The 24,765-nt window shown below is 36.1% G+C and overlaps 1 protein-coding gene across 2 annotated transcripts in view; it reads left to right on the forward strand.

Moving 5' to 3' along the window:
- DEK (DEK proto-oncogene) overlaps positions 1-24,765 on the forward strand; it is a 30,700-nt gene that overhangs the window by 3,871 nt on the left and 2,064 nt on the right. For both annotated transcript variants that reach the window (XM_032648041.1, XM_032648042.1), the window contains 8 exons: positions 381-482; positions 723-832; positions 2,176-2,270; positions 3,151-3,271; positions 7,521-7,709; positions 19,935-20,070; positions 20,369-20,517; positions 24,514-24,582. In XM_032648041.1, the coding sequence (XP_032503932.1) occupies positions 381-482; positions 723-832; positions 2,176-2,270; positions 3,151-3,271; positions 7,521-7,709; positions 19,935-20,070; positions 20,369-20,517; positions 24,514-24,582 (971 nt within the window). The remainder of the gene's footprint in view (positions 1-380; positions 483-722; positions 833-2,175; positions 2,271-3,150; positions 3,272-7,520; positions 7,710-19,934; positions 20,071-20,368; positions 20,518-24,513; positions 24,583-24,765) is intronic.

Consider the following 24,765-nt stretch of genomic DNA (forward strand, 5'->3'; position numbering starts at 1 on the left):
TTGCTGTTTTCTGATGTACGGTAAATGGAATCCCAATTAATAGAATTATGTCTAGTCAAATAGTAGGTTTAATGAGCACCTTGGTGATTTTTCACAAATAAAATGACTGGACTTCCATAGCAATAATTGTAGCTGGATAGAAGTTTGTTTGCTTTCTGATTTTTTTTTTTAAAAACTACTTCCCCTGTGGGGTTGCCAGGTAAGTAAAGTGTTACTTTTAAAAAACTTCAGCAACGCTATTAACTTATCACGTATTTTCATCTCTGTTGTATCATTTACTTCTCAAAATCATGCTCAGGAGAAGAGTTTATGTTTATGTAATAAAGTTAATACCTTCTTTAAGCTTTTTGTTATTTAAGAAGTATTAAATTGATTTCTAGAAAAGAGTCTCATCGTGGAAGGCAAGAGGGAAAAGAAAAAAGTAGAGAGGTTGACAATGCAAGTCTCTTCCTTGCAAAGAGAGCCATTTACAATTGTACAAGGTAAGTTTATGTTCCTTTCATTTTATAGTGAAAACGCCTAAATGTACAAAATGATGGATAGCAGTGCTTATTAGTTTTTAGTGTTTACTAAGTAGCAATATATAACTGGTGTAATTCTATTTAATTTGCCCTATTAGAACAGAAGTTATATGTAAATTATGCTGTAAAAAACAATTCTCATTAAATTAAATGTTCTAACACATAATGGGTATTTAACTTTAACATGGTATTTTTTCCTAGGAAAGGGGCAGAAACTTTGTGAAATTGAAAGGATACATTTTTTTCTGAGTAAGAAGAAAACGGATGAACTTAGAAATCTACATAAACTGCTTTACAACAGACCAGGCACAGTAAGACCTTTTTTATACCTTTTACCTAGTAGTCTACTTATGTGTTAAAATACTTCACAATGGAAGCATAATTTTAGTTCTGGAAAGGACTTAAGCAATCAACTAGATCAATCTCCATACCATACAAGTGAGCCAGCTGGCACACAGTTGAATGACTTATCACAGGAGATGTAGCTGGATATTAGCCATTAGTATTTTAACATCCAGGGCTCTTCATACTGTAGTTGTTTTAAAGGCAAACTAAAATTTCACATTGTGAAATCAAAATTATGATGATTTTAGTGATTTTTAACTGTATTAGAAGAAATCTGTTTTTTTGGTTTTTAAAAAATTAATTTATATTTATTTATTTATTTGGCTGTGCTGGGTCTTAGTTGTGGCACGCAGGATCTAGTTCCCTGACCAGGGATCAAACCCAGGCACCCTGTATTGGGAGCACGAAGTCTTAACCGCTGGACCACGAGGGAACTCCCTTTTTTGGATGTTTCTGACCATTCAGAAATAAATGATTACAGCATATTGTATCTCATTTTGAGGAAATATCTGTTAGGTGGTAATTTTTTGCCAGTGTTAGAATAAATCAGTGTTTCATTTACTGAATTACTATACTGTACACACAACTTCAGTATTTCATATAAGTGAGGAGACTTTGAGTGGACAAAGTAAAGTTTGACATTGTTTGACTGTCTGAAGCATGGTAAAATTTATTTTCATGTGTGTTGCCTCAGTCGACCCTGACAACAATCTAATCTACACAAGTCCCATTACTGCTAAATGGTATTAACTTTTGGAGGTGCTCTGTTCTTTTTAAAGAATCAATCCCTGACTTTCTGTTGGAAAATAAGAAATATTACTAGCAACTTGTATTATTTAAGGAAAGGACGTCATTTTTTAAAAAATGTTATTTATTTATTTTGGCCGCACTGCACGGCTTGTGGGATATTAGTTCCCTGACCGGGGACTGAACCCGGGCCCTTGGCAGTGAGAGCACGGAGCCCTAACCACTGGACCGCCAGGGAGTAGGCTGTCTTTTTAGTAACTTTCCACGTCCCCTGATGCTGTCAGGTAACATTTAGTTGTGGTTTTATAATTACTAGTAAAAATTCCCAGATGAAATGCATTTCAATTCAAATTGTTATTTTCAAAGAATTGAGTTTGAACACTTTATAATGTTAATATTTTAGTAGCAAATACAGTTTTCCAATGTGAAGAAAAAATGTTGACTACACCAATATTATAGCGTGGAGACAGGTGTGAAAATAAAGGTGTTGGCTTTGAAAATTTTCTTGTGTACATTACTGGGTAATAAGTAGTAGCATTAATAATAGGAGAAACATTTTCAGGTGTCCTCATTAAAGAAGAATGTGGGTCAGTTCAGTGGATTTCCATTTGAAAAAGGAAGTATGCAATATAAAAAGAAGGAAGAAATGTTGAAAAAGTAAGTTATTTTTATAAATATAGTTAATGTGCTTCACACTTAATTTTAAACATTTAAATATAACTGCCCTTACATTTTCAGTAGACTGATGATTCTTTGCTTTAAATTCCAAGAGCATGTCATCATAAAGTATTAACTATTTCTGATAAATAGCGGCTGTCAAGATTATTGAAAACTCTAAAGACATTTCTGATTCTTAGAAGAATGATACAGGTAAATCATTCACACAGTCCAAAATTCAGGAGGTCCAAAGGAAGTGTAGTGAAAACTCTTCCATTCCTGTTCCCTGCCAGCCACTCTGTTCTCCCACTTATAGGTACCATTTAAACTATTTTGAAGTTAATCAATTTGATAGAAATCATGTCCATTCTAATGCAAACAAGATGATATATTCTTTAAAAAAATTTTTTTAATGTGATGATATATTACAAGAGTTTTTGTTTGTTAAGTCACCTGTAGTTTAAAAACTCTAAGTATTAAAGGTCATTACCTATACCTTCTTTGAGACATTGTCAGTAGGAATACTCAGGGGAAAATGTGTTGTTTAATCAATCACCAGCCAGAAGAATTAACAGGTCTGTGAATTTTATAGTATTGAAAACTTGAGGTTATATTTCAGTGAACTAAGTGAATTTATTTTCATACCACCTTTAAGACTTAATTGGTAAATGATGTTTTCCATTTATTAATAATTACATCTGGTTGTATTTTGTGTAGTAGTCAAGATTATCGGGAGTACTTCTAAGATTCAGAGAAACATTGGCTGTTTTCTTAATATTTGTGGCTGAGCCAGTTTGGTTACCTATTATCTTTATATTGTGGAGAATGTTTATAAACTTTCCTACATAATCACATTGGTTTCTTCCATTTTCTGTTTCAGATTTAGAAATGCCATGTTAAAGAGCATCTGCGAGGTTCTTGATTTGGAGCGATCAGGTGTAAATAGTGAACTGGTGAAAAGGATCTTGAATTTCTTAATGCATCCAAAGCCTTCTGGCAAAGTGAGGATCACTTTTTACTATTTCAGTAACAAATCAGTTATTTGTAGTGTCTCCATTCTCTTTTTCTGGAACATTTTAATTAGCATTGCTGTCAACATTCAGTAATATCTTTTACATTCAAAGAATATGCCTTCCGTTGACATATCTGCAACAATTTCATGATAGAAATAACAGAGAAGGCATACGGATGTGTTTTCCCTTATCAGATGTAAAGGATGTAAGATTAAGAAAAATAATTGTTAACTAAATGTCAAATGGGACAGAAATACAAAGGAAGTATCCAGAGTTATGTATATAGAAGCACTTGAAGAACAGAAACAGGTTGAGCTGAGGGTGAGGTGTTGGGCTGGTGAGGGAGGGTGTGCGACCTATAATCAGATCAGGAAAGGCAAGATGGTGTATTAAAGCTGGACATTTACTAGATACTGGAATAAGGTTATGAGAAAGTGACAGAAAAAAGCTGGCTCTTTGAAGTTGCTTGGACTGTGTTTCCAGAATCATCAAGAGAGCCCAGGAGCTGGACAGGGAAGTAAAAGTCTTACAGTTTTCACTACTCTTCTAAAATCTGGATTAGGTTTGCCCTGATTGTTCAACAGTAACAAAGGACATCACTGAGTTAAAATGTTTATTGAAGTGTTAATTATATGACCTTGCATTTTCAGTTTGTTTTCAATCTTTTAGCAAATATTTTCATATTTTCTCATTTTGATAGGAAAGAAATTGGGAAGAGATCTAGAGGGCCTAGGAGTTCAGGGGAACACCATCAGTGAGGGGAGAAGGGCATTAAGATTAGAAACCAGAAAATAGCTCTGGGACTTTATTTTTGTCTGCTCTTGGTCCTGTTGACCATTAGCTGGATAGTGATACTTAAGGATATTTTTGTCATACAGCCACAAACTGAAGGCATATGGTAATGGGGGAGGAGGGGTTCTAGTTGATTTATTTAAAAGATGAGTTTGAACACTATTTCCCCAGAAGCAGTTACTAAGTTGCCTGAGATATGAGGGATATGTTTATATTCAACGTTTCCTCAGTGATTTTCAAGTGTGTTAGTCTCAAGACCCCATTACCCTTTTAAAATCAATGAGGACCTCAAGAGCTTTTGTTTATGTGGGTTATTTTGATATTTACTGTATTCTGAATTAAAACTGAAAAGTTCTAAAATAACAGGCTCACTACATGTTAACAAAAGTAATATTTGTATGAAAAATAACTATACTTTACAAAATTTTAATGAGAAGAACGGCATTCTGTTTTTGCAAATCTGTTTATGTCTGTCTTAAGAGAAGACAGCTCTATTCTCATTTGCTTCTGCATTTCCTTCTGTTGCAATGTATTGATTTGCTTGAAGTACATGAAGAAAATCCAGCCACACACAGCTGTGTATGTAGAAAAAGGAAGGATATTTTAAAAACCCTTTCAGTTAATTATGGATAGTCTCGTTTGATATAACACCAAAACTCCACAGTGGGGAGGTTCTTAAAGGTTAGTTGTAATGTGGTATCTAAAACCATGTTAATAAACTTGGACCTTTTACCTATGCATATTGTAATATGCACTCTCCATTTGGAAAATGTTGGTTCCCTGAATTATGCATATCTTCCAAATGCTGGCGCATTTCATTGAACACTGTCAAAAAGTCACATTCATTAATATAACCTTTGTCTCATCATTAGGTATTGGGAGGCTGTCAGGTCCATGAGAGTGGCTGTGAACTTTCCAAAATTTAATTTTCACTTGAAATTTTGAAATTTATCATTGGCAATACATACTGTCAGGTTTCTTTTGAAGTGACAGGCTCACATTTATTTCTGAGACTATGTCTGTCAAATACCTAAGTCTGAATAGGCATAGTTTTTTAATTATTCTTTTAAAAATGATATTCCATGAAAAAAGGTAGCTTAGTTCACTGCTCAGTTGTGCAAGTGCTTTTCTTTGAGAAGATCAGTGAACTTCCTTATGTAGCCAAAGTACTCTGTGTGTACCTCCAATTTTGTTATACAGATGGTATAAAGACATGTACTCAAAGGTTGAGAGTTAACACAGTATTTACTGTTTCATCAAGAATTGGTGTGTGGTTGTGAGGAATATAATGACTACAAACACAGTTTGCTGCCTCCATCTCGATAAGGTACCAGTAGGTTTACCCACCTTTGCTTTTTGCACAATTACTACAAATGTCAACGCAGTGAAAAGAGTGAATAAATAATGCCTTGGTATTATTATGAAAATAGTTCTGACCTTTTGGGCTTCTGGAAAGGTCTCAGGAAACCACAGGTTCCATGAACCAGACTTTGAGAACCACTGTTTTATCCTTTTTTATGGAATCTTACTCTTATATCCATTTTTCATATCTGATTCTGTGATGATTACTCCTTAGTCTAATGGTATCAATCTCAAGCTATTTTCTGTGCTACCATATACTTCCATCATTTGAGGAAAACACTATAAAGTCATTAATACTAATTTTTTCTGCTCTAGGATAGTCTTAAAATTATTGATTTAACATTGTTTTACTATCTTTTTGTACTTCTAGCTTGACGGTTAATCAGATTTTGTTTCCAAAAAGGGATGATGCTCTTGACATTGGATTCTGATTAATAGATTCAGCTATTTTTAGAACCAGTATAGGAAAGCTGTAAGGCATTTATATATTATTACTTTTTAAAAATGAAAGTCTCTTCGTTTATTTTTAGAAGTTGCATTTTCTTGATTGGTTTCTTGAATGATGCAGCATTCTTCCACTTTCTTGTATAAATTTATCCAGCACCCATTCCAGTCCTCATCTTACTGATTTCACATACAGATTATATTCTTATAACCTGCATCTGGCTTCTGAGCTGACATAGGGATATCACATTTTTCAAATATATTCATGTCTTGGATTTCATTTAGTGAATAGTGAGAGTTTGGACGGTGAGTTACCTTTTCTCCAAACAAGCATATCAAAGAATTTATCCAGATGGATTTGGTTCCTGGTAATAGGTGGTAATGGCAGTAGTTCACATAACAAGGTTATCTGTATACATTCTAGGAGGTTTCTTGTGGAGAACCTCTCTGAGGAATATCTTTGGTCCACTAACTTATTTTCTGGAGGTACCTAGATTGGCTGTTTCCCAGTCTGTCTTTAGAGAAGGGTAGGTTGTTTGGGCAAGCTAGAGGCTGTCCTGTGGGTTGTAGATAGCCTGAAAATGCCACATTACACAAAGCAGCCACCTTTTCTTAATTTTTGTACAGGTAACATTGACCCCTAAGACTGAAATTTCCTGAAAGAGAAGGGACCTGTGGTTCTGCTAGTTTCATGAGAGATAGCTTAGAGTTACCAGTAACATTTACACAATCGCGTATCTTAAGGTTACGTTACAGAATTTTCCTTATTGTAGAAAATAACATAGGCAAAAATAAAGACAAAAGATGCCCATGATTTTAGAAGTAAATAATTTTAATTCCTTAGTCTTTTCAGATCCTTTATGCAAGGTTATAGTTTTCAATTTCAGAAGTTAGTAAATACTCCCCTAAGAAAGCATTTAAAAATTAAATTTTTTAGTTAATTAAATTATTTTCCTCATGTGATCTCTGCTTTTTAAATATACATGGTTTAATTGAATATCAGAGTAATGGCAGTGGCACTTATTTTGTGGTTCTTAATTCATTTCATAATTAACATACTCGACACTTATTGCATATTTAAAATCAGTGAGAATATAATCCTGGCATTATTGAAAGTAGAACCCATAGGTAATATGAATATAAACTGTATGTTTCATCAATTCAAGATGTGTAAAGTGAGGTTTTATTTCCTTTATGGATGATTCCTCCTGGTCGATTAGTGGGTCCCTTAAAGCAAGAAGGCAGTGACAGTTTTAATGCTTGTAGGAGTGAAATAAATAGCAAGTCTAACTGGAAATATCATCTTGATGAAGTATAAACAAATATCTGAACTTAACACAGTGTGCACTTGGGCTTCTAGTCCCCTGTCAGAATGTAGAACACATACTTCTTTCAAATATGTGAAGAGTCTTGCCTAGAACCTAAGGTTCTAAAAAAAATGAAAGGGTGTTGGTAGTGCAGACAAAAAGGTTGACTCGACACATGCAGTTAAAGATGAATTCTCTGTAAAGCTGCTAAGCTTGGAAATAAAATTTCTTGAGACAGGAACAAGAAGAATTAAGTTGAGAAGTAGTTATCAAAAAGACGTGATTGACTTGGAAATATAATACCTCATTGATGTTATCCTTATTTTATGCAGCCATTGCCAAAATCTAAAAAAACTTCTAGCAAAGGCAACAAGAAGGAACGGAACAGTTCTGGAATGTCCAGGAAAGCTAAGCGAACCAAATGTCCTGAAATTCTGTCAGATGAGTCTAGCAGTGATGAAGAGGAAAAGAAAAACAAAGAAGAGTCTTCAGATGATGAAGATAAAGAAAGTGAAGAGGAGGTAAAATGTTGGGGTTTTTTAATTTCTTTTCATGGAGAGAATTAAATACTCCTGCTATATAATAGATTAAGACAGAAAGCATAGATTTGAAGGAACTATATATGTACCATGTTGGTTGTTTTTAATTCCAAAGACACAGAAAGGATTAAGTGTAAACCCTTTCTTTCCCTTAAGGAGCTTTTAGTTTTATTGCCATGCCAGAATGTAAGAGTTGGAAAAGAATGAAGTTGCTGTGCACTGTTTGAGCTGGACCTTGAAGACTAGAGTAGGTAAATAAAGGGGGAGGAGTACATATCCTGACAGGAACACAAAGGAGACTTTTAAAGAAATTTTTCGTAGTATATTAATACTTTATGATTGACTTGTACCAGTTTATTCTGCTTTATGCAAAAAGCAAGGATTAAGGACCACCGTTTTATCTCAGTTTGGGATTATTTAATGAGACTAGTGGCATTTGAAGTTTATTTGATTGGTGGGCAAATTTTGTGTCACTTAGGAATGCCTGTCATTTTCTTTTACTTGGCAGTATTTATAAAATGTTGAGAATATTTAGTTTCTGAAGAAAAACTTTGGGAAGAGGAGAGCTGCTGAACCATGTAAGGGGTTAGCTTTACCCTCTCCTTAATATGTATCTTCAATCAAGTAGATGAGGGAGAGGGTACAAGGAGGTGATTTCCTGTTATTGTTAACAGTGTTTTGCTGGCTCTATTTTAACTTGTTTTGGTGCTCTCTTTAATGATCAGAACTTGCTCTGTAAATTGGGTAATCCCCCTTGTCTTATGTAGGGGCTTGATTAATGTGGCTTGACATTTTGGACCAAGATGATTCTTTGGTGTTGGAGGGGGCTGTCTTGTGCATTGCAGAGTATTTGCCCACTAGATGCCGGTAGCACATCCCTGCCCCCAGCCTCCAGCTGTGAAAACCAAAACTGTCTCTAGACATTGCCAAATGTCCCCTGAGGGCAAAATCACCTTCAGTTGATAACTGCTGGATTAGAGAGAATAAAGATGTGGTGAACTGTGATTTTATAGGTGTGCATTTTGTGTATACTTGTCTTTAGGTATTTAAAATCCATGCTTGTTTTAAGGTCAGAGTTTATAAAGACTTCTATAAAGCTAAGTATAGAATGCTTCATAATTTTAAAAAGGATACTACAGATCCAGCAGGTGTTTCATAACTAGTATCTTAATATATTTTTGGTATGAAGGAAGATGAGTAATCTGAGCACTAGGGTTTTTATGGAATAGATTTTAAGGACATGTAGGAGGAAAACGTGTTATTTATATGTGAATATAAATAGTGGCAATTTTGCAGTAATAGATTTCCTCATTCAGCAAATTTTGGGTTATCTACTATTGTGTATTCACTATGCACGCTTCCCGAGACCTTTTTAAAGGCAGACTTAAAGCATGAAAAGTTGTCGTAGAATATAAACATCTAATTTTTTTTGTAGAAGCAAGATGATTAGGAGCATGGCCTTTGGAAACTGGGTTCAAATCCCAGCTGTACTCTGATTGTCACTGTTTGACTTTGGGCAAGTTACTTGTAAATTCTGTACCTGTTTCCCACCTTTAAAATGGGGATAATGATAGTACCAGCCTCCAAGGGTTGTATTAAGTGCCTTTATTTAAAGCACTTAAGAGTAGTACTTGGCACAAGTACTATATAAGTATTAGCTGCTGCTATTACTGTTAGTATTAAGATGACATTTTACCATATGCAAGATTTATAAATCCAGTCTTCTTGTCATTACTAAGGTGCAGGTTAAAAAGTGAGGATATTTTACACTCGTTTTCTCATTTGCTTTACAGATTATTGTCCCTTTGTTCTGAATAGAGTTAGTTGACATCTGTGAATGTAGATGACTCCTGATTTATAACCATATTGGTTCCTGGATAATGATCACAAATGGAACTGTCCCACTACAGATCAAAGCCTTTCTTTCTTCATTGCCTTAAATGAGGATCATTTGCTAGAAACCCAGGTCAAATGATGAAAATCCATGGAGAAAAAAAAAAACCACAAAAATGCCTTTCAGACATTAAGTATGTAAAGCAACACAATCTAAAAGCTATATCATAATGCTCTGTTTTCTGCTTTGGTTTTTCTACTTGGACTGGTATTGACAGACTTCATAAAATATAATGCCAGTAAAATCTGGACTGAGAAATCTTTTTTTTTTCCTGATAAATAACCCTCTGGCAAACATAGGTATTCTTCATTTCTTTAAAGACTCCTTCAAATTTAGGGCCATCCTCCTCAAAAACTTTATTGCTGATTCCATTGCTGTGAAAGGCTCTGAATGCCTTTGAAAGGTAAGTGTTGGCAGGAAGGATAGTATTTCTATAGTAACTTTGTTTTCCCTTATTCTGTTTTTTTAAGGAGTCTGTTAAGTGGCATCCTTGTTAGGGACTTCATAAACTGAGGTATTTTTGGTCAATACTATGAAAGGACCTCTTTTCTAAGGCTATACAGAGGAATTGCAGGTTGATTGGAAAAGTTGAGGATTGCTTATAGATGTAATTTTTTTTTTTTTTTTTTTTTTTTTTGTGGTATGCGGGCTTCTCACTGTTGTGGCCTCTCCCGTTGCGGAGCACAGGCTCCAGACGCAGGCTCAGCGGCCATGGCTCACGGGCCCAGCTGCTCTGCGGCATGTGGGATCTTCCTGGACCGGGGCACGAACCCGCGTCCCCTGCATCGGCAGGTGGACTCTCAACCACTGCGCCACCAGGGAAGCCCTATAGATGTAATGTTTTTTGCAGATTTTTTTTCATGGAAAATTACTGGGTTAATATTATTTATTTTTATTTCCTGAAATGAATTTTTCCTTCATAGATAAGAGTTCTCCCTGTTAAGATCAGCTGCTTGTTCTATTTTAGATTCTTGGAGTAAATAACTGAACTTGTTTCTTGTTTCCTCTGTAAATTAAGAGCTTTGGACCAAATAATCTGTATCATATTGCTGAAGTCAGAAGTTTTAAGCAGAAATCCAGTTCAAGTTATAGTTGTTCATTAGCCAGTTATATGAGGCTGAATATTATTCACCTGCTACTTTCCATATTTAGCTGTGTGAAAGAATAGGATACTTAATTTATAAGTAAATATTATTTTAAAATATATGTTTGAAATCACTGAAAACTGCAGTTAAAACAGAATTGACAGGGTTTTTGTTTTTTTTTTTAAGTCTTTTATATGAAATATGTCACATTTAGCATGTTAGCCAGCAATTGCTAAGACATTTTGTTTTAGGTTCTCTGTACCTATACCTCTGCTTCTATGATATGCAGCGAGCGGTTCCATCTCTTGGAAACTGGGTTCAAATCCCAGCTGTACTCTGATTGTCACTGTTTGACTTTGGGCAAGTTACTTGTAAATTCTGTACCTGTTTCTTACCTTTAAAATGGGGATAATGATAGTACCAGCCTCCAAGGGTTGTATTAAGTGCCTTTATTTAAAGCACTTAAGAGTAGTACTTGGCACAAGTACTAAAAAGCGGTTTTTAATGTAATCACTTTTTGATTGCTCAGTTCAATAAATTGAGAGTGTGCTAAGTGCTGTTGGGATTACAGAAAAAGAAATTCTCTTTTTCTTTAGAATTAATTCACATAAGGAGGTGCTCTTTCTGAGTGTGACCTGGGTAATAATTCCTTTATAAAAGAGCTGGTCTAAACTTCTTTATCACCTTGGCTCTTGGACATTTGCTTACTTAGGGCAGTAGAAGGAGAGCAATTTGGAACCAGGAAGAAACTGATAGATGAGATTTCTTTAGAATGAGAGAATAGAGGTTTAATTATTTTCTATAAACTTATGAAAATCAACTGATTTACACATTGGAGTAGATCTTTAGGGGAGGATTCCTGAAATGAACCAGTGAGATTAAATCATACTCAGGCATGCCGTTCACAACAGGTATTACCTTAGGTACAGAGAAATTATTGAGAGTACAGAAAAAAGAACGGAGAAGCAGTGCTCTCCACATTAGAGAAAACAATTCTAATTATATTTTAGACCCTTAAAAGCTAGCTTAATGCTTCTTCAGTTTTTGTTTCCTAGTGTTTTTATAAATACTCTTTATCTCTAGGAAAGTATAAAACAAACTATAGATATTTACTTTGTGAGTATTGAATTTATCTGAATGTTCCCAGATACATCAGGAATATCTTCAGCTCTGAATACTTAAAAGCCCTACTGATAATGTCCAAAACAGGAGTTCCCTTTTTCTTTCAGGACTAGAAGTCCGCAGAGAGGCAATTCTGGGCTAGTAGAGCGGCTCAAGAAAGGTACTAAGAATTTGGGGACTGTCTCTTCCTGAGCCACCATCTTTACATGTGGCATTAAACCTCATGATCTCAGGATGATTGTTTTACCTTTAGGCATTGTATCCCTGTTCCAGATAAAAAAAGAGTAAAGGGATTTTTTCTAGTGATGTTTTGGCTTTTTCCCCCACTGGCAGGGATACCTTTTACCAGAGATCTCCAGGTACATCTCATTGGCCAGAACTTTTTACCCAGCCACCTCTAGTTGTAGGGGAGGCTAGTAAGACCCAAGTGTTAGCTTTCCTGCGTCTATAGGAGGAAGGCAGATAAAAAGTGTAATGTTGAGTGAGCCATCCTACAATGTTTACCAAGTGAGAGAAATTTTCAGTTATAGTTTTGATAAACATTTGGGCCATTTGAGAAATTATTTGGTAGTGGTGGGAGGGTGAACGTGAAAGCTTTGTTAGTCCTTAAATATGTTCTAAAAAATAAGAATTCCCCCATCTCAATCTGATCAGAGGAATTACAGAATTATATAAACTATTGAAACCTTTTGTTGGAAGGCAAAATTGAATAATTACCATAATAAAATCTGTTTAGGGTTAAACTTGCTTTCATAATCTTTTGTGGAATATAGCAAGGTTTGCACATTCTTTACTCTTGGCACTCTCGAGTTTTCTCAGCCAAGTTGTTAAAAGAATAGTGTATTTTAAGCTAATACTTATTTTGTTCATCTGTTCACCCAGTACAACCTTTCTGCTGTGAGGACAGGATTCTGGCTCTGTGACAGGCGTCTTTTTTGGAGACCCTCCTTCAATAGCCCTGCTGCCTATAAAAGATAGGTAAGCCTTCTCCCAAGAATTTTTTTTGCCTTCCTTCAAAAAGTGCTCGTGTCATTCCTCTGATTCTATACCTTCACGGTTATCAGACACATGGAAAATCTTCAAATTTTTAAAAATTTATATTACTACAGTACATTGTAAAAAGTTTAGATGATGGTACATTGTACTACCTGAAATTAATGGCAGCTCTCAGTTTTATCTGTTTCCCTTTAGCATGTAAAAAATACCTACAGTACTGGATGGTCCTGATTGAACCACTCACAGCATATTCAAAAATGGCAAGCCAGAATCTTAGAAATAAATCCTATGAGATTTTGGAAACTAGCTTTTTCTTTTTTTTTTTTTACCTAATTTTTCCCCATACATTTTGCTGAAAGACTCACAGTCTTGCCTCCTATTTGATTAAATAACAAAGGTGTTAAGTATCATAAGTGCTTCCAAGGTTTTTGCTTTATAATGCCACGTACTGTGTTTAATTACTGAAATATTCGGAATATTTTTAAAAAGACTTAAAATAGGGGGCCAGTACTTGGTTTTTAATGTAATCACTTTTTGATTGCTCAGTTCAATAAATTGAGAGTGTGCTAAGTGCTGTTGGGGTTACAGAAAATATTTTCCTACCCAAATACCATTTGATTGACGCTTAATATAGGATTTCAAAAGAAAGAGAATCTCTCTGTTGATGAGTGACAGCTTTGGGGAGAGATGGAAGAAATACCAATTGAAATTGACCTTGGGGATAGAAAGGAAAGTTGGACACGTGAACAAAGATGGGGAGTAGGAAAGTACTGTGACAGACACGCTTGTTTGTGGTTGGGTAGTTTTTCCAGAAGTAAAGCAGTTAGAGATGAAGCTAGAGCAACGTACCTTGAAGCCAGACTATAGAGAACCCACGTGGCTGGGCATGGCTGTGTAATACAACCTTTGGGGGTAGATTGATCATTCTCCTTCCTTCAGAATGGTTGTCTTATTCTACCTGAGCATTTTGCTAAGTGGGGAAAAGAGACATGGCCTCTGTCTTCCAGGAACTGACAGTCTATCTGGGGAGAAGTACCACTCATTCCATAAGCATTTATTGGTATGTAACAAGGAGGATACTATTGAGATCTGCTGTGTGCCATGTACTTTCACATCTTGCTTCTTATTTAGTCTTGACTCCATGAGAGAAGGTGATATATCCTCATTTTTGTACTTTGAGAATACAATAAATAACCAACTTTCCAGAGCTTTAGGTCATACTTTTTGTCTTCAGCTCTATGTCCAAATCTGATTTTAAGCAGTAGCTTTAGGAAAGTTAATATGGGCATATATCCACTTCTGCTGGAAAAAATTTAAAACTAAAAGCTATTGACATAAAGGATCCTATTGATCTCTTTATCTGGCTCTGCCTTTTCCCTATATGTCTCCAGCAGTTCATGATCTAGACTAGGAGTTGGCAAACTATGGCCTGTATGCCAGATCCGTTTTTTTGGTACAGCCGAGAAGCTAAGAATGGTTTTTCCATTTTTAAAATATTTGTAAAAAAAAAAAGGTGAATGTACAACAATGACCATATGAACCAGCAAAAGCTAAAATATTTACTGTCTGGCACTTCATAGAAAAGGCTTGGTGACAGATCTAGACCATATATTTCTCTCTCATTTTACTGTGGTGCTTTTAAAAAATACATGGGTCCCCAGGCTGCACACTTTTTTTTCTCTCTCTCTTAAATGTACAACCTATTTAGGTAAGTTGTGCCAGAAGACTGATACTAAAAATCAAGAAGTTTGGCTAACTGCTATTGATAGAAAAAATGTTTGTCTTAGCAAGCAGAGTGATTCTAATGAAATAGAACCTCAGGGTTGGAATAGATCGTTAAAGTTATCTAGTCTTCAAGGATCTTTTCCCATCCCAGTTTTCCAAATAATTACATAGCAATTGCTGTGTGCCAGTTCTAAGCTCTGCAGTGGAGATCAAGAGACAAATAAGAGTCTCTGTGTTAAGCCGTTCCATCTAGTTGGTAGGAGGGGAGAGGTCAAAGATTAGGAGGGAGAAAGTACAGTAAAGTATAACTTACGAGCTAAGAAAGTGGTTTGCTCAAGATGGAGTATTTATCTCTTTCTAGGGGCAGGTAGGGAGCAAAGATCCAGACAGGGAAACATCATAGGAAGTAGCAATTTGATCTGAGCCTTAAAGGATAAACAGGAGAGGTTGGCATAACAAAAGAAAGATTTGGAGAAAACTATGTAAAATTGGATTACACCGAAGGCCCATCTTGGCTTCAAAAAAAAAAAAAATTTTTTTTAGAGAAATGATCTTGAGCCCATACAAAGTTAGGAGGTGAGGGCCAGAGACAGCCCTGATACTGAGTTTGGTTGTCCTTTGTTGCCCTTCTGTATTTTCTGCCAACATTTTTTATTCATTGTTATTACCAGTAACATTTGTATATAACAGAAAAAGTTAAATTTAACAGTATGATAAATAGATTATGATATCATTGACTTACTGCATTGGTTTAGTTCAGTAGTTTCACCTCTGGCTTAAAGAAATACATAGGTACATTAGTCATTTCTATAAGCAACTAATGCAGCAGGAGGCACACTGAATTTAATCAAGGTCTTGCTTCTTACTAGCTGTAAGACATTGGCTCACTTAACTACACAGATAAATTTTCCTTATTTATAATGAGATCAACTGTCTTTGGATTTTTTTTTTTTTGCTTTGTTTTGTTTTTTAGGTCATAGATCGTGTATGTGAAAATAGTGCTATACAAATGCCTTTTTTCTTTTTCCTTTTAATTACATTTTTAACCATGTCCTGGGTTCAGAGTACAGGTAAACCAGATCCTGCAAACGATATACAGAGGTGAACATGGCAAGAAATATTTACATGGCTACTTTATGGCGAACACTCTTGTGGTTGTTAGGGACAGATAGAGCTAAGTTAGATAGGTGTCTCTTGTGGAGATTGTCAGATAACACCCTTAAGAAACTTGTAGTGTAGTGGGAGAAGAGACATGCAACTACCTACAGTTTAAAAAACAAATACGTTAAATATTTCTTTGGTGCCTTTTATGTATTCACTCCTTTGATCCTCACAAAATTTTACAAACATGGCCATAGTTTGTCAAATCTGCAATGCCTGTAAGGCATCATTTTAATGTAGATTGCAAAATGTACCCCAGTATCTGAGATAAGGTGTGGGAGGGGGGAGTGTTAAATTTAGCAAAGTCTGGTATTATTACCTCCATTTTTACAGATGTGGAATCAGATACAGAAGGGTAAGTGACTTGCCTGAGAATGCAAAATTAGTCACTGGTGGAGTCAGGATTTGAACCAAGGAAGTTTGGCTCTAAAAACCTGTGTTCTAATTCACTGCTTCACAGTGCCTTCCAGAAAGAAGGGGCAAATGAATTGTAGGTCAAGTACTGTGGGATTACAGATTAATCAAATTGGTGGTATTATAAAAGATTTGGAGGAGGTGATTGCTAAGTTGGGTTTAGACTCATGAGTGAGGTTTTCCTAAGTACAGGAGGGGGAATGAAAGTAATGAAGACTTGAAAGGTCATGTAAAATTTAAGTAGGCATGTTTTTTAACTTTACTTCTCAGTTCTCCCAGGGCCCCTTTTCATTACCTCGGAAATACCAGATTGCCATGTTTGCCTTAACTGCCAAAAATTGTACATTGGGTTCCAATATCAAGGTCTGTCTTTTGAGATGCCCTGTTTCCCAGTTACCTTTTTTTCCTATACATAATATCTCATCTTCAGGGCAGCTCAGATGATTCTTAGCAGCTGCAGGGCTAAAGCACATGATGTGAGTTATTTATCTGACTGCCTCCCTGCTCAAGATGAAACCCAGAGTTTCTACAGTTTATTTTACCACCCAGTTTTCACTGTTTCCCCATGCCAACACTTACCAGTATGAAAAAGATACTTTACTGAATTCCTACCTTAAGTTTGTCACAGAGTAATTTGTAACTGGTTACTAAAGATAAGCGAATTCCAGTGTAAATAACATAATTTGTTATTACAGAGATTCGGTTATTTGTGGGTCCAGTTCTACCAGAATGTAATGAAATAAGCATGATGTATCATGGTTAGTTAACACAGGTGTCACTGAGGCAGTCTTACTGCTATTCTATGTATCTATTCTATGTGTTTGCCTTTTAAAGAAAACTTCAGGTTATTGGAGGAAATTACATTTGTATGATGAAAGAATTCCTTTACAAAAGGAAGCACTCATAATAGTAATAGCTAATATTTATTGTTTCCTCTGTGCCCAGCACCATTAAAAGTACTTTCGTGTATTAATGTACTTACTCCCCCTAAGACTGAGTACTATGATTTCCCTCATTTTATAAACAAGGGAACTAGGGCCCAAATATGTACTGGGTCTAGATTTTTTTTTTTTTTTTTTTTTTTTTGCGGTACACGGGCCTCTCACTGTTGTGGCCTCTCCCGTTGCGGAGCACAGGCTCCGGACGCGCAGGCTCAGCGGCCATGGCTCAAGGGCCCAGGCCGCTCCGCGGCATGTGGGATCTTCCCGGACTGGGGCACGAACCCGCGTCCCCTGCATTGGCAGGTGGACTCTCAACCACTGCGCCACCAGGGAAGCCCCTGGGTCTAGAATTTGAAACTAGGCAGCTTGCCTCCAGAGCCTACACTCTTATCTATTAGGTTGTATCTTCTATAGTACTTTTGACAGTATGTTTGCAACCTTTTTGTTAATAGATGATAATAGGCTAGTTGTCCATTTAAAAAACTGTAGAACACTCTCCCTTTTAGAAGATTTAAATATAGAAAGAAGCTTAGCTTTAATTTCTTTTGTTTGTCCAATTGTAACATTTTTTAAAAATTTATTTTGTTTATTTATTTATTTGGCTGTGTTGGGTCTTTGTTTCTGCGCGAGGGCTTTCTCTAGTTGCGGCGAGCGGGGACCACTCTTCATCGCGGTGCACGGGCCTCTCACTGTCGCGGCCTCTCTTGTTGTGGAGCACAGGCTCCAGATGCGCAGGCTGAGTAGTTGTGGCTCATGGGCCCAGTTGCTTCGCGGCATGTGGGATCTTCCCAGACCAGGGCTCGAACCCATGTCCCCTGCATTGGCAGGCAGACTCAACCACTGCGCCACCAGGGAAGCCCCAATAGTAACATTTTATGGAGATGGCTTGATTAGCCTTTATTTATCACTGCACAGTTTTATGCTTTATTGAACTATTACTACTCCCAAATGCAGGTTTAAAAATGGCACCATAGTGTGTGTTCTTTCTAAAATTTTACCTTATACCCTGGCCTTTAAAGGCTCTGAAAGTATTTTAATCATCTGATTCTAACTATCTGATTTGAATGGGGATCAAGTGATAATGCTTATAACATTGTTGCTCTCCCTTCCTCATCCCCCCCCATGCTTTCTGTAATAACTTAAGTTTATTATAAAATATTTGAATGACCCGCAGGTCCAGATTTTATTAACCTTTGACTGATGAGTGATATATAATAGTCATTATTCTGTGTATTAAGTGCATCAACAGAACTTATGAATTTTTAGTATTTCCTTTCAGAGCCTCGTGTGGTTCTTAGGAATTAAGCAGATGCTTAGTAAACTTAAAACTTAGTTCAGGTTAGTCATAGAAAATTGATGAACCATTGATGCCTTTCCAGCAACCCCCATGTCTGGAACACCTCTGAGAATTAGGAAAAAAGTATAAATGGCCTCTAAATAGCAAAAATCCATAGGTGAAGTTTATAGACTGTTTTTAGAAGCATGTTGGCCCTTTGACACTGCTTAAATCCATTTTTTTAGTCGCAGTTAAACTAGATAGGTTAGCTAGTTTCCGGCCAACAGTGTATTATTGAGGTAGTGTAGGGTGATACTATACTTAAGTAAATATGTACAGTGGATGGCAGTGTAGCAAAAGGAAAGACAAGCACTAAAATCCAATGAACTTCACTTAGAAATAGCTTGAGCCCACCTTAGTTTAGAACAGGTTGGTCTATGTACTTTAATTTTTCTTTACGTTCAACATAATGTCTCTGTCCTTAAAAAAAAAAAGGTTGAGGGCTTCCCTGGTGGCACAGTGGTTGAGAGTCCGCCTGCCGATGCAGAGGACACGGGTTCGTGCCCAGGACCGGGAAGATCCCACATGCCGCGGAGAGGTTGGGCCCGTGAGCCATGGCCGCTGAGCCTGCGCGTCCGGAGCCTGTGCTCCTCAACGGGAGAGGCCACAGCGGTGAGAGGCCCGCGTGCCGCAAAAAAAAAAAAAAAAAAAAAGGTTGAATTTTGATGATAATCTGAAATTCAGAGTATAAAACATTTGGAGAAACATTCTGTCAAAAGTGATTTGCAGTGTTTTTGGTGTGTAAAGATGAGATTTTAAATTATCTTGAGGTACTTGCCTTATATACAGGTACTTTTACCTTCAGGAACGTTAGTGAATTAACGTTTCCTAATTTCATAGACTCTGCTTAAGACAAAGTTACAGTGAACTATAATTTTGTCATTTTAATCTAACCGTATGTGTATACTTTGCTTTCATTTTATTATCTGTGAGTTAGTGTTTAAGAAAACAAGTTCCGGAGTCAGATCTGTTTGAATCTCACTTCTTTATTTTATTATGTGACTGGACAAAACCTCTCTGAGCCTTCGTTTCCTCATACATTTATAAATAGTTTTTGAGCAGCTCCTTTGCACCATGCACTGTTTTAGGAGTTAGGGATATGTCAGTGAAAACAAAAAGGTCAAAAAAATCCTTGTCCTCATGGAATTTACCTTTTAGTTGGGAGAGACTGACAATAAATAACAGAATATTAATAGTACCTATATTTTAGAGTTTTTTTCAAGATTAAGGTCTGATGGGGTAGACCTTAGTTAAGGGAGGGGTAGACAGTTTTCTATCTATAGTGTGTAATAAATGTGAGCACTTAATAATTTTAATGTTTGATTCTTGACCTTACCTGACTAGTCTCGTGTTGGGATAAAATTAAGTTCATTGAGTGTATTAGTCATCTCAAAAATTAATAATTAGTAATAATTTTTCATTGGTGATATTGAACACATTAATTTTCTCTAATATTGTTGAGGGGTCTGGAGGAGTAGAGGGATCACAGGTAATCTCTCATCAGTGTATGTACTTTGTTTTTCTTTCCAACAGCCACCAAAAAAGACATCCAAAAGAGAAAAACCCAAACAGAAAGCCACTTCTAAAAGTAAAAAGTCTGTAAAAAGTGCTAATGTTAAGAAGGCAGATAGCAGTACCACCAAGAAGAATCAAAATAGTTCCAAAAAAGGTATGTTAGAAATGACACATTTTCAGCAGCCTAAAGATACACATTATATGCTATAATACAGGTTTTTTTTTTTTTATAATACAGTTTTTAAGCATGTGTGGAAAATAGGTAAACTCTGAGGAGCGTTTGAGGGGGGAAATAGTATACCAGTTTTTTATAGTTTTTAATTTTTTAATCTAATACCTTTTCAAGGATCTGATGAATACTTACAGAGTTCTTCCTAATGTGTCTTGAATATTAATTTACTTTGCTATATAAGAAAAATTTATTTTCATGTCATAAAATGTCTTCCTTTTAGAAAGTGAATCTGAGGATAGTTCAGATGATGAACCTTTAATTAAAAAATTGAAGAAGCCTCCTACAGATGAAGAGTTAAAGGAAACAGTAAAGAAATTATTGGCCAGTGCTAACTTGGAGGAAGTCACAATGAAACAGATTTGCAAAGAGGTAATTGGACAAATGCTGAGATCATTTTGCTTCTGTTTGAAAAATTCTTTCACCCATCCCTCACTTGGAAGCTAGATTCTTATGTGCATTCATTCATTGAACAAATATTTATTGAACTACCACATGCCAGGTATTCTTACAGGTGCTGGGATACCACTTTCAGTAAAATAGTCAAAACCTGCCCTATTGGAGTCATTTCGTAAATAACATTTGAATGTATACAGTGAGTAAAGTTAAGGTAATACATTTCAAACTCCGTAGATGTTCTTTTCCTGATCTAGCAACTATTTTTATTGATGCACCCCTAGATTATGTTAGTTTAAATAAGCAGGATCTTGTGGACCACCTTATTTTCAATATTACTATGATAAATGAGATGTTATAGATTAGGCTCTTAGCTCAAACTTCTCTTAAGTTCTTCTGATGCTTCTCAGGAAATGAAATGATCTAGTCTTGAATATGATTCTGTAGTGATTCCATACTGTAGACCAAAATTGGAAGGTTTTAAAATCTAGTTTCTTACAGTAAAATGAAATTAAAATTTGAAATGTACCAAAGGTGGAATATTCTTTACCTTTTTAAGACATACCGTTTTTCTTATTCAGCATTCGCTGAGCCTCTGCTACATATCAGGCACTGGGATAGATGTTAGAGATGGAGCAGGAGAAGCCATTATTTGGCTTCGGGGTCTTGTGTAATCTAGTGGGTAGAAAGAGGCAGCTGTTTTAGTCACTTAGTACAGTGTGTGAAAGCTGTGTTAGAAGAGTACAGAGGGTGCCACACCACCACAGAACAGAGGGTACCTGCTTGGGAATGGGGGTTGGGGGAGTCTGAAAAGGCATCTTGGAAGAGGTCTTAGAGCTTCAGCTTCCATACAATTGAGGAACATCAACACATTCACATAAAACATGACACATAATGACTGCGAGGAATAATCATTAGTTTAATTTGCAAGGAATAGTCATTAGTTTAATTTGGCTGAAGACTAGAGTTGGAAGGAATTCGTCACAGAAGTTAGGAGAGAATACTAAAGAATTCTGCAGATTTTATATGTGTTGTTACAGAGTTTGATTTTTCTCCCTGAAGCTAATGAGGAATTGGGAGGCAGCGTAGGTTATTAAAAGGTATTTGGCAGGAGCAGTCTAGGATGACTCTTTAAAAAAAAAAAAAAAAAAAGATTTTTATTTTTTAAGTGTCATCCTAGACACATCAAGAAGAACGGACTGGTGAAGAATGAGACAAGAGTCAAGAGAAACCTTTACATCATAATCAGAGTTACAGGGCTGCCGTAATCCAAGTCTGAAATCAAGAGAGCCTGATGATAGGTTGCTCCGTGTGGGTGTAAGGGCTTGGGTGCATTAATCATAATAGGGAGTAGAACAAGGCTATCTCTTGAGGAAAAGGTGAGTTCTGTTCTAGACCTTTTAAGATGGAGTATTTGAAACATCCAAGTGGGAGAAATGGTGAACATTGTAATTCTCCAGGGTAGGAGAGAAACCTAGACTAGGATATTGCTGGGAGTTAAAACCAGAAGATAAGGTGGCCTAGAGAAGAAGGTAAAGGATGAGAAAGGCAAAGGACAGAGTCCTGGAGACCATTATCATCAAAGAGTTGGGAAGTAATTCCTACAAAATGTAAGAAATTGTAGAGTCAGTAGTAGAAGGAAGGCCAGAGAGAATAGTGCTGTAAAAGCCAAGCGAGGAGAGTTTCAAGAAGGGGCAGGGAGGGGTAGTTCCCTGCCTAAGAAAAGGTAATTAACTTACATGGGACATTGGACAATGGCTGTGGAAAGTCAGGTCACAGAAAAGAAACATAAATGACCTGTAAACGTGAAAACATTAACCTTCCCTACTAATGAGGAAGATAGAAATCAAAAGGAAATACTTTTGCTTATTAGCTTTAACAAAATCTTTATAAAGATTAACAGTTTTCAAGGTTGGCAATGGAATAGGGAAATGTACTCTCATCCTTTAAGTTGTAATAACTTTGGCGAATAATTAGGTAGTATATTAAAATTTAAATGGCAAATACCCTTTAACCCAGCAGTTCTTTTCTAGGTCTGTATCCTAAAGACATAGTCACACCTGCACAAAATGGTTTCAGTAATGTTAAGCGTGTCTGTAATACTGAAAAGTCAGAAACAACCTAAATGGTCATCAGTAGGAAAATGTTTAAACTGTACATCCATATTTTTGGAATATGAACTGTGTAGCAGTTCAAAAGAATATGGAAAACCTTCCAGGTATTGTCAGATTTTTAAAACAGAGGTATTTGTGTAAATACAGAAAAACTATATTGCCATTGATATATTTATATGTTTGTATATAAACTCATTTTTAAAGGTCTGGAAGAATACACAGCAAATTGATAACTGGTTTCCTTTAGGGGAGAGGGACAAGGGCAGACTGGAAGGAAAATTGAAGGGAGACTAGTTCTGTTCATTTGAATGAGTTTTGTGAATACATTTGTGTAATTTTAAGGGGATTGTTAATAACATGGAGAGGTCAGGTGAGAAGAACATAAGGGTTTTTTTGGACTCAGCAATTAAGAGACAGTTGTTCACATAATAGCAATTTTGAAGGGTGGTAAATGCCAGGGTTGTCCCTTGGACTCAGAATTAATAGTGAGGAAAGTGAAAGCTTCTGATTTAGTAATTAAATTGGGGGAAGATACAAGTTGATAAAATACTTTTTAAGGTCAGAGGGGAGTGGAAGCATGCGTTAGGCTAAGGGACAATTCTGGGAAAGAAGATGAAGGTACAGGAGCATTGAGTGTTGGGTCCCTGCAGAGGTAGAGGAAACAGGACTGTTGATGAATCCAGACACAAATGAACTGGAGGAGAACAGGCACGTCAGGAAGTTGAAGGAATTCATAGTAATGGCTTCTTGGCTGAGAGCAGGAGTTTGGGACACTTGAATAAGGGGATGAAATTGCCACTGATGAGAATGTAAGGGGGACCTGATTAGAAATCCTTGGGATTTCTAGGGAGGCTTTGACATTGAATACCAAGTGGGACCATTTTTTTTTTTTAACTTTATTCAAGTATAGTTGATAAAATGGAACCATTCTTTTCAAATTTGTTACATTTTTGCACAGAATTTAACCATATAAAAGTTGGTAGTTAGACCAATTAAGGGTTGGAGTTTTACTGAGAAAGAACAAAGGGCAAACAATTAGAGTAATGTAAATGATTGACTATATTTGCAGAGGTTGGCAAACTACAGCCTGTGGGCCTTTGTAACACAGACATACACCCATCCCTTTAAGTGTTGTCTATGGTAGCTTTTATGCTACAATGACATAATTGAGTAGTTGTGACGGAAACTGTCACTGGATAGCTGGATATACTGTCTAGCCCTCTACAGAAAACATTTGCTGACCTTGAATTAGACAATAGGAGTGAAGCCAGCTTGGTGTATATGGCAGTTCAGGACCAGAAGTCATTGTGAAGCCAAGCAGCAGGTATCAAGTTGGAAAATTTAGAGAGTAAAAATTTAGGAGTGGAGGACTCAATGATACAACTGGATCTCAGTGATAAAACTTTGGGGAGGGGATTGAGCAATGCTCTGGAGGCTGAAATTCATTAGAGTTGAAGTTCAGGAATCATAAGTAGTGTTAGATGATGTAACAGAAAGAATAAGAGGATACCTAAAATATCTGATAGATAACCTACCAATATAAAGAATTTAATCCATTTAACCTAAGGTCTATCTAGACGTTTTCCTCATCCATGTTTATTGTTAGTTCAACTGAAACTCCCACTTTTATAAAACACTGAGAATGTTTTCATGCTGGTTTACTGCTCTATATACAGTATTATTAAAACTACTCATTTGTTGTAGAATGCTACATGGTGAACCACTGGTGGTTAGAACGTACTATTCAAACGTACATGCGGCTCTTGTCCATGGCACACATTTCTTCATTATCCAAAGATAGAGAATATTATTGGATTTTTAAATCTACTTTTAACATTGTTTTTCCTTTTCACTACAGGTATATGAAAATTATCCTGCTTATGACTTAACTGAAAGAAAAGAGTTCATAAAAACAACTGTTAAAGAGGTAACTATATCCAACTTTTTGAACTTGGATCATTTTGGACTTACAAGACAAAAGAAATTACATGTATCAAATACTGCGTATTTTTCAAAATATTTATGTCACTAAATATCACATGTGATGCTCAGATTTCCTCAAAATGGGAAAGATATTTTCATTCCCATTTTAGAGCTAAAAATAAAGTTT

Source organism: Phocoena sinus, chromosome 11, assembly GCF_008692025.1.
Source record: "Phocoena sinus isolate mPhoSin1 chromosome 11, mPhoSin1.pri, whole genome shotgun sequence".
Lineage (NCBI taxonomy): Eukaryota > Metazoa > Chordata > Mammalia > Artiodactyla > Phocoenidae > Phocoena > Phocoena sinus.